Source organism: Cyprinodon variegatus, unplaced genomic scaffold, assembly GCF_000732505.1.
Source record: "Cyprinodon variegatus isolate N-32 unplaced genomic scaffold, C_variegatus-1.0 Scaffold734, whole genome shotgun sequence".
Taxonomy (NCBI): Eukaryota; Metazoa; Chordata; class Actinopteri; order Cyprinodontiformes; family Cyprinodontidae; genus Cyprinodon; species Cyprinodon variegatus.
Genome location: NW_015151187.1, coordinates 396,888 through 406,893, shown reverse-complemented (window position 1 = coordinate 406,893; position 10,006 = coordinate 396,888). Strand labels below are relative to the sequence as shown.

Here is a 10,006-nt window from a genome sequence, read left to right as displayed (position 1 = left end):
GCTTCGTTAAAAAAAAAATATATATATAAAAAATATAACCTAGATGTCTGGGAGACAGTGATTCGCCTACATGTTATGAATGCTGGCATACCATAAAAAATAAATTATGAACAGTTTAGTTTGTGCCTTCAACTCGTTGCCCATATGAAAACTAGGAAGATGTTACTTGGATATTACAAAACCGGATATCTTCAGAACAGCTCCATATGGCACAAAACTAATATGGGTGAGTAGAACATGATGTAATAAAGTAAAATGAAGGGGCCAATGTAAAAAAAAAAAAACGGTGTTCCACTTTAAAAGTTGCTGTTCTCATACTGTAGCTCATACAAGCTTACTGTGCCCGATCGTCCGCCCTCACACCTATATTCCTCAATCACTATATAGAGCGGGGACTACAGTATATAGTGGACTTTATAGTGAACTCAGTTAAATTAGCATTAAGACAGATGATCACTACTTTTTGCTCCCTGTTGGTCACATAACTCATCCTCTACCACGCAGTTCCTGCGGCATCTTTTTTATTAGTCACCGCAGTTGGGTAGCGACAGCCTATGACGACAGCGGACCACTGCGCAAAGTATAGCGGGATATATCTGCCTCTTCTGAGGCCTTTTTCTTCTTGTACACTTTGTAGATACTTTTTCATTTACGAACCTCTGCCATTTTCACAGAATTGCAGTGATAAAGGTGAGCTTCAATGACTGAAAGCGTAGCTGACCACAAATATACACCTGAAAGTGTGCATGCGCAGAAAAACATAGCTAATGGGATGAGCACATAGGACGACCTTATATAAAAAACTTATCACCAGAATGATTGACAGTTAGGAGAACCACTTTTTTCTTCTGGGGCTTAAAGCAACTTTATTTGCACACCACCTCCCGCCACAGCGCTGACGTCACAGTCATCTGTTATAAAGTCTGGCTGATTGACAGGTTTATATATTTCTGTAATAACAATGCTTGGATAACTGCATGTAGCGAGGCTATCACTTTATTCTGCTTTCCCTGCATCCTTTTTCAAACATCACGATCTGACCCAGCATGGATTATGACAATTATGACTAAAGCACTATTCAGATTTTTTTAAATAATTTGATTAGTTTTTGGTATATGTCAATTTTGAAGTTATAGCCTTCCCTTGGAGAAAACTCCACTAGGACATTGTGATTGATCAGCAGGAGAGGATGGCTGTAGTGATCGATGTGGCCATCCCAATAATGGAAACCTCATGAAAAAAGATAATGAGAAATTGGAGAAATACCAAGGCCCCTGGGAAGAACTAGAGAGAACCTGGAAGCTGAAGACAAAAGTAGTGCTGGTGGACATTGGAGCACACCTGAGAAAATACATGGAGAAACATCAAAGATCTCCATCTCTATCCAGAAATGCACATTTCTAGGGACAGCTGAGAATAACCCTCATGATCCCAGGCCTCTGGTAAAGGACCCAACCTTGGGATGAAAAAGCAACCTGACAGGCCCAGGAGTATGGGTGGTGGAAATGGTAATTTAATATGAATTAAACAAAAAATAAAGTCTAACATTGTACCTACAAGTTCCCCTGGCCTATAGTTTGCACACATTCAGTGGAGTATGTGTGACTATTATAAAATATACATTTCTTTCAATGCTGACTTTAATGCTGCTGCATTACAAAGCAGCATTTTATCCTGACAAAATCTTGATATATTTTGCTACAAATAGCAGCTGTTAGCGGTATGTGCTGCACAGCAGCAGGACATGTTGTTTGTGCGTCCACAGAAAAAAATTACTGCTTAAAGCTGTCATTAGAGTCTATGTTTTAACATAAGCCACAATATGTCTCTAAAGTTAACATATAGCTCTTATTGCTAGACTTTAAAATGAGTAGTTTGTAAAATCAAAGCCACAAAAAAGAAGTTATAAAAGCAGCAAGAAAATCATGTAAAGGACAAGTCAAATTGAAACTACTTTCAGACATGACCAGCTGGTACAGGTCTTGAACTCTTGCACAACTCCATCAGCTATTATTATTAATTCTACCTTTGTGCTTAATCCTGGTTTTGCTTGACAGACTCTTTTCGGTGTTGGGTTTTCATGAAATGAGCAGCCAAATGTGTTGTGTAAGATCAGAGTACCTGTTCTCTATAACGTCATCTCTTGGCACGGATTCCTGCTCACAATAAAATGCGATCAGAGTTTATTCAAGGTACTCAGAAACTGGTTGGAGGGGATTAAGTGAGAGTTGAAAGCACAGTTAAGTCATATTTGGACAGTTTTCTACACGTCACACACTAATTCATGCTGTTATTGTAAAGTCCTAAGCAGATGAAAACCCATGATAAATAATTATTGCAGGGAAAACGGCAGGTACAAACAGGATGGATAAAGGTTGACATCTGTGTAACACTGTGACTTCATCTGGAAAAAATGTTTTATAAGGTGTTTGTTTGTGCAGTAAGGTTTGATGAAAAGCCTTCCAAAGAAATTAAAACATTGTTTGGCAAAGAAGTAGTTATTTGGTCCTGTATTTATTTAGTCAGCTGCATATAGCAGCTTATAGTTGCCTTACAGCGGTTATGATGATACACATTGCGGCTCATAGTCGCCTTACAGGGGCATCCATAAATATTTAATATCCATGATAGAAAAGTAAACATTTGTTATAGTGTCGTATTCTTCAAGAAAACTGTTTAACCTACCATTTAATTTTAATGCAACTTCACCTGTTTTAAAGGTATAGTGGAGGATTTTCGCAAATTTTTGAAAAGACCCACCCTCTTAAAAAAACAATGCACATGCACAACCCTGTACCCGCTCCCGAGACAGAATGCCTATTAAACTGGTGCAAGAGCATGCACGAGCCCATTTTCTCTTCCTGTGTTCAAAAGTTGCTGCTTGCATCACTCATACAAGCTTACTTTCCAAAAGAAGATTTGCAATTTTTTCCACTATGTCAGACTGCTAAGTGTAAATGGGGACAAGCTCGTAGGACAGCCTTATCTAAACATATCACCAGAATAATGGAGGATGAATTAGGAGGACCACTTATTTTGATAATCCACCCGGTAAAGGGAACATCCGCCACTATACCTTTAATATCAGTGCCAATCAAAACATTTTTTTTTGAATTTCCATCAATTTCAAGGACATTTTGTGAGATCCTATTCAGGATAAGACATCCCCACCTGTATATGTGCAGGCATGCCTTAAAGCCAGGCTAGAGTGGACCTAACCTGATAAAGGTCCGTTCCCCAGTCAAAAAATAGACCAGTAACTTTATTTCAGCACAAGAAACAAACTCCCATGGATCTGCAGGCCTCCGCTTCACTAAGACCTGGTATGCTGATAAGATCCTCAACAGAGCTCTTTTTATGTAGCCATTTTAAATGAACATCACTGAAGATCTCTATAAAATGAGGTGTTGGAAACTGTTTTTATTATGAATGAATATTGGAGGTTTGATGACACATGCTTTAAAACACATTTATTTTTCAGCTGGGGGTGATTACTCATGATCTGCAATCCCTTTTTTTCACCAATGGAGTTTTTGTCGATGTTTAGATCCTGAGCAGCAGAGCCTGAAAGACGTCTGGTTGAGCTGATAAAAGATCATCTCTGCATATTGTTCCTTAACTAGGCTCTCAAACCAACTTCATAAATGCAAACACCATATAAAACCTCATTGATAGAGAAAAACTCTGATAAACACTGCTCCAAAGGTGACTAATTAGCAGAGATTAAAGGCTTGCATTAACTGCATAGGTTGTGCCAGTTTTTAAGAGAACCAAGAAATTTGGAAAGACAAGTGAGGAAGACATGTCAGACCAAAGAAGGTTAAGATTCAGTTATTTTAAGCATTGCATTTTGATCTGACTTTTAATATGTGTCTTTATGCAAGTAGCTATGTATTGGCTAATAGAAAGCAGCAATTAATATGCCCTCTTGCCTTTCCCATGTTGAACAGAGACTGAGAACAATGGGCCTTTATGTCAATATTTGTATATTACTTTGAAAGAGGAAATCTTTAAATCTAGATCTAAAGTTATTTTGTTAGAGTTACAGGTCTTCACTAATGCTAGCAAATGTCGCCTGATTTCAGGGATAAGCTCATAACACTAAGAATATGGCCATAACACACCCTACACATATATTGTTTTTAATCTCAATATGAAGATGTTCTTTCTAAACCTCAGCTATCATTATGTTTCTTAAAAACAGTTTTTTCCACCTCATGATTATTTTGATTTGGAATTTCTTGGTGTGATATTGTGGGTTAGCAGATTGCTAATAGATGATAATATTTCACAAAAGGTAACCAATTTTTCTCTGTTGAATCAAATTCTATCAGAATCGAGATTTTCTTAAGAATAAAAGAAAAAGTTTTATGTTAATGACAGTTATCTAATACTGTTAGGGTATTATGTGTAATTTAGATGTCTAGTTAATTCAAAGCTTTAAAGGGAAAGTGTCTGTATGAAATATAGAATCTAAATACAGACAAAGTGAAACATAATTTCCTCATTTTTTCTGGTTTCTTTTCCAGGAACAGAAATCAGTGCAGCTGGCAGGAATTCCAGTTTCTGTCATTTTTCTTTTCACATTCTCTTAAAGTAATAATAATAATAACAATGCTGGCCAAAATCAGGACCCTAGGACAGCAGAAATACTGCCCTGACCTCAAAAAGAAATTATTCAAGATCCTGCCACCCCTGCAGGGGGACTGACCTGGACCAATCTCCACATCCGTCCTGTGAACCTTCTTTATGAGCTATGTGATGCATTTCTGATCCATCTTGGAAATTTTACAGATATGTGAGACTTACACATGTAGGGATCCCAGAGGGCCTACATCTGTGACCCCCGATTTGTTGCAGGATTTCTGCACATTCTTGCTTCATATGGCACTGAAGGTGTTGTTGTGTCAGAGGGAACATCTGCTTGTTTTTTCTTTTTTTGCATCATTCGTTTGACTCTGATGACTCTTAGGACTTACACATGTTGAGGAGTTCTGTCTATTGTCTGCAGCCCAGATCTGTGAGTAATCCAAAGCGGAGCCTGTCTTAGACAGCAGGGAATTACCTCAGCCCAGAATCATGTGGCGCCTTGCCGAGAGTGTGCACACAGCAATCAGCCAGCCATCTTTCTAACTCATAAACTGTCAAAGGGCCTCACACAGAGGCTGGACACTCACCGTTCTGTTCCTCAGTAAACAGAGTTTGTCCATCCTTTTTATTTCATGAAAATCTTTCATGGTTATATTAATCATAGATTGCACTTTAAATAAAACAGTTACTTTTGAGCTAAATGATTTAGCAAAACATTTTCATGTTGCTTGATAGATGATAGCAATGATGATGATGTAATGCTTTTAGGCAGATTATTCCATGCAGAAATGAGTCTATGCATGCCTTCTTTTCACTCTATCTCCTGGATATGTTTACCTTAGCTCAGTGTGAAGTAATAAATGACTTGGCAAAGCAGCTTATGGTTTCCTTTCCCTGAGAGAGAAGAGCTTATGAAGTTTATCTGTTTGCCTCAGCCTGATTTAATGTAGTCCATTGTTCTTGTATTCTCCAAACTAAAAAACAAGCCAATGAGTTTTTATTTATAGCCCATAAAACATCTATACTGATGTTAACCCTTTTACTGAAAAGGCGCATTAGAGTCCAATTCCATCTGCCTGCTTTAAATGAGGGCTTTAAACACTTTTTTTTCTGAGTTATATCAAACCTAATTAAAAAATAACAATGAAGAAATTGTAGATAATAATTACTGTAGTCAGACAATAGGTATGACTTTTAATAAATTACCCCAACAACTAACAGTTAGATAAACTTTAGTAAAAATGCACTTACCGCATATTTTTCTTTGACATTTGAGACTTTTCTTTTGGTCAGGAATACTAAAATATTTATATTTTGTAAATTTTTACTGTTGAGAAATAAAATATTTTTTACGTAATATATTATTTTTTCAAATGCAGATTGACCAATGGTTTTATATATGGTTTCAAATGTGGGCAGATTGCTGGTTAGGGCATAGAGCTTGGAATCCAGAGGTTCTGAGTTCAAGCCCCACTCCCACAGACTGAAACTTTGGTTTCCCACAGCAAAGACCCTTAACCCCACACTGCTCCCTGGGCGCCACACAATGGCAGCCCACTACTCGCCCTCGGGGATGCGTTAAATGCAGAGAGTTGTTTCGTTGCTTGGTACTTGTGACAGTGTAATGAAAATAAAAGCTGGGAAAAAAAAATGCACTATATATTTTTAATACCAGAAATATAATCTTTGGACTCTGGATTGATCAACAGGGTGGAAGAACATGCGCTCCCGCAGCAACAGTCTAGAGGATGTAGCAAAAGCCAAATCGCCACAGCAGCACAACATGGACACACGCAAGCGATCTCCAGAGCGAGATGGACCTTTGGGAAGAACAGAACGACACAGTCGACGCCGAGACTCACCAGACGACACTGGCACCATTGAGCGGATCCACAAAGTGGCCAAAAACAGCTGCAGCACTGGTGGAAGAACCACTGTCAGCAGTGCTGCAAAAGGAGGGCGACGGGAGAAGGGCAGGGACCTTTCCAGGGATGACCTCGTCTTTCTCCTAAGCTTGCTGGAAGGAGAGCTACAGGTAATCCAAACATTGCCAGTAATGCTGCCAGTTTATTCTAAGCCAAGTGTCCTGCAGCCATGGCACTGACCCCAGTTGGATGCAAGAGCCAAACTTGCTGGCTTAGTGGGCAATGGTTACAGACAGCCAATGTCAACAGACAGCAAACAGCTGAACTTGCTTTCTGTCATTCCTCCATCAGATCCAGGAATTGACTGGTGGATTCCAGTTAAGAGTTAAAGCGCCTACCAAACGAAAATTGGTTGAAAAGAAGACATGATTTACACCCAAACAATGTCTACATTTGGTTGAAAAATGAAAGGTGAAAAGCTGTAAATTTTAGATCATTGAAAGACGTTGAAAACTGGGTTTGCAATATCTGTTAAATGTCTATAATTGGACTAACAAATCATATGATAACTTACAAAATCAGAATGAACAAACACAGCCCAATTTTCAGTGACTATATCTGGACTAAATCAAGGCTATGACGAACCAGATTTAGCCTCAAAACCAATGTCTGGATGACACCTGGTGTTTAGGGGGGGGACCTAGATCTTTACACATCAAACATTTTAAATGTTAGCTGATTTACGTCTATGAGCAAACTTTTCCATATTTTGTTATTGCTCAAATATTAGGAGGTGCAAAGAGACTTGGGTCGCTCATTAAAATGAGCAGTTTTAGAGTGACACTGGCAGTTGTGACTGGCTTTAAAAGAAAAATGAAGGTTCATGCAGAACCTACCTTTAAAGGTAGGTTCTGCATGAACAAACATGTTTCCACCTGCTTCTGAATATCAGGTCCATAGACTGCTGGAGGTGGACAGTGAACCTGACACACAAGCTTGAAATGTTCCTGTAAATATTTTTTATTTAGATTTTTTTGTTTTTGTTCATAATAAAATTATTTAAATAAGTCAAACTTCACAGAGTAAATTACAGTGGTTAATCTCACCCCCAAAAAAGGTTTGTTATTCCAAACACTGGCATTTCCTGTCTGTTTGGTCAGGGTTTGATGTTTTTCCAAAGATAAGTTGTTATTCCCATCAATAAACCCGGGTGGCGGTTTCCCTCAGTCACACCCCCTTGTTCGTCTGTGGGTGTACAGTACTTTGACCATGAAGCTGTCTTAATGTTCTGTTTATGGCAACTCTTAAAGACTGTAGATCACCTTTCAAATGTATCCCTATTACCGCATATATAGGATTGAACAATGGGTAAATGAATTGGAAAGTGCACTTTTCTCATCCAAATCAAAAAGGTGGGTGACTCACCAGCCATCAGTGATCTACCTGTACACATGCCTGTCCTCTGCACGTGTTGAAACTTAATGACATGTTTTCTTTGGTCTATTTGATTGAGCTCTATCTTTGTGGTTAGAAAAGGGGTCAGATATTAAGTTTCAATCATTCAAAAAACTGGTCTATGGCAGAGAAATTGATAAACTGTGATATTATTCAATAATATTGAGAATAAATGTTTAATGACGACTCCGTTCAGATCCTTCAATCCATCTTATGCTTATCCATCAGGGTCAGTAGGGTCAGTGACTATCTCAAGATATCAATGGGCAAAAGGCAGGGTACACCCTTGGAAAGGTTAGTAGTCTGTCACAGGTCATTGCAGAGACATAAAACCACATGCACACAACACTAAGGACAATTTAGAGACACCAATTTATCTAACAGACATGTTTTTGGACTGTGGAAGTAACCCAGAAAATCCAAGGATGCACAGGGAGAACATCCAAACTTCATGCAGAAAGGCTCTAGGCCAGGAATCAAACCAGAGACCTCCCAGCCAACAGTGCTACAAGCTGCACCAGCAACTGTTCAAAATAATTAAAGCAATTTGTTTAGAACTACGTCACCTTAGATAAAGAGCGCATCAAATGCATCATTAACAGTCCCAACTTAATCCAAGATTCATGCCAATAATGAGCATATCTGACTCTTTTTGTCAGTAATTGTACATCTTCATCCGTTTTGGCGAAGGTCAGTTCAACCACAATCACTCTCTCTCTGTTCACAGGCCAGGGATGAGGTGATCACAGTGCTAAAGGCAGAGAAAATTGATTTGGCGCTTTTGGAAGCCAAATATGGGTTTGTCACACCACAGAAGGTTCTACAGGCCCTGCAGAGAGACGCCATCCAGGGAAAGTCTGATGTTTTCCAGGAAGACATCTATGAGAAACCAATGGTAGAGGTAATGGCAGTTCTCAGTCAAACACACAAAAAAATCCATGCACGAAACAGTACTCTAACAATACTGGCCGTTAAATAACTGTCAAATAACTGAAGAAAAAGATGTTTTCTGTTTGCTCTTGAAACAGCTGGATAAGTTAGTGGAGAAACAGAGGGAGACCCACAGGCGGATGCTTGAGCAGCTGCTAATGGTGGAGCAGGCACACAAACAGGCTCTGTATAAGCTGGAGGATGAGAAGAGGAACCACGGAGAGTTTATGAGGAAGAGCGACGAGTTCACCAACCTGCTCGAGCAGGAGCGGGAGAGGTCAGTGAGAAACTCTGGAGTATTTTCAAAGGCAGTTGCAATATGAAAAGCTGACCCATGCAAAGTATGGACTTAGTCTTCCAGCTTAGCATCCAGCCGTAGCCACAATTATAGTTGAAGCATGATTCTTGTTGCTGCCATATATCTGTCATCTGTGACATGATTCAAGGTTACTTTTGTATGAGAGATTTGATGTTGTTTTAAAGCAGTTTGAGATGTGAACTTCCGCTCTTTTCTCTATGATGAGATGGTTCAGAGGTACAAACGCACTGAAGTGCATAAATGCACAACAAATACACAGATAACTGCAAACACAATCAATTATGCTGACATAAAACCCGCAGCAAACTAATCACAGAAAATAGAATGGTAAAGTTAAAATGCACTGCTAATAGATACATATATTTCCAACACTTAGAGCTAATGTCAGAGAGTGAAAGTGTCCCACCAGTTCACAGCTATAAATAATGTATATTATCATTGTAGCTTTCAAAGGTAGCATGTTAGGTTTAGCAACACTAACTATACGACTTTCAACATGTTATTTTTAGCAATATCAGCTCACGATTTTGGTGAAGGGATGTTGTGAAAATTTCCGGCATTGGCCAAACGTGATGAGAGTGTGAGAAGGTGAAATGATATAAAGACATTTCTTTGTGGAGTGCATTTATTTTCTATTATTGTAACAACCCATAACATGTTTTGTGAATGGAAATAAAAAAAAAAAAAAAGAATTTTATAAACGGAAATTTTTAAAAAGCTGCATTTCAGATAAAAAGTGTTGAAAAATGCTTTGATAAAAAAAGAAGCTTTTGAGACTGGAACAAGTGGTCTGGAACAATAATGAGGAGCCATAAATTGCAATGTTTTTTTTGCTGCTTGCTTCATT

The 10,006-nt window shown here is 38.6% G+C and overlaps 1 protein-coding gene across 1 annotated transcript in view; it reads left to right on the top strand.

Annotated features, from left to right (window-relative positions):
- The first annotated feature begins 6,303 nt into the window (after positions 1 to 6,303).
- filip1l (filamin A interacting protein 1-like) overlaps positions 6,304 to 10,006 on the top strand; it is a 60,072-nt gene continuing 56,369 nt past the window's right edge. The window contains exons 1-3 of the mRNA XM_015395288.1: positions 6,304 to 6,625; positions 8,638 to 8,811; positions 8,939 to 9,117. Coding sequence (XP_015250774.1) covers positions 6,311 to 6,625; positions 8,638 to 8,811; positions 8,939 to 9,117 — 668 coding nt within the window. The 5' untranslated portion in view covers positions 6,304 to 6,310. The remainder of the gene's footprint in view (positions 6,626 to 8,637; positions 8,812 to 8,938; positions 9,118 to 10,006) is intronic.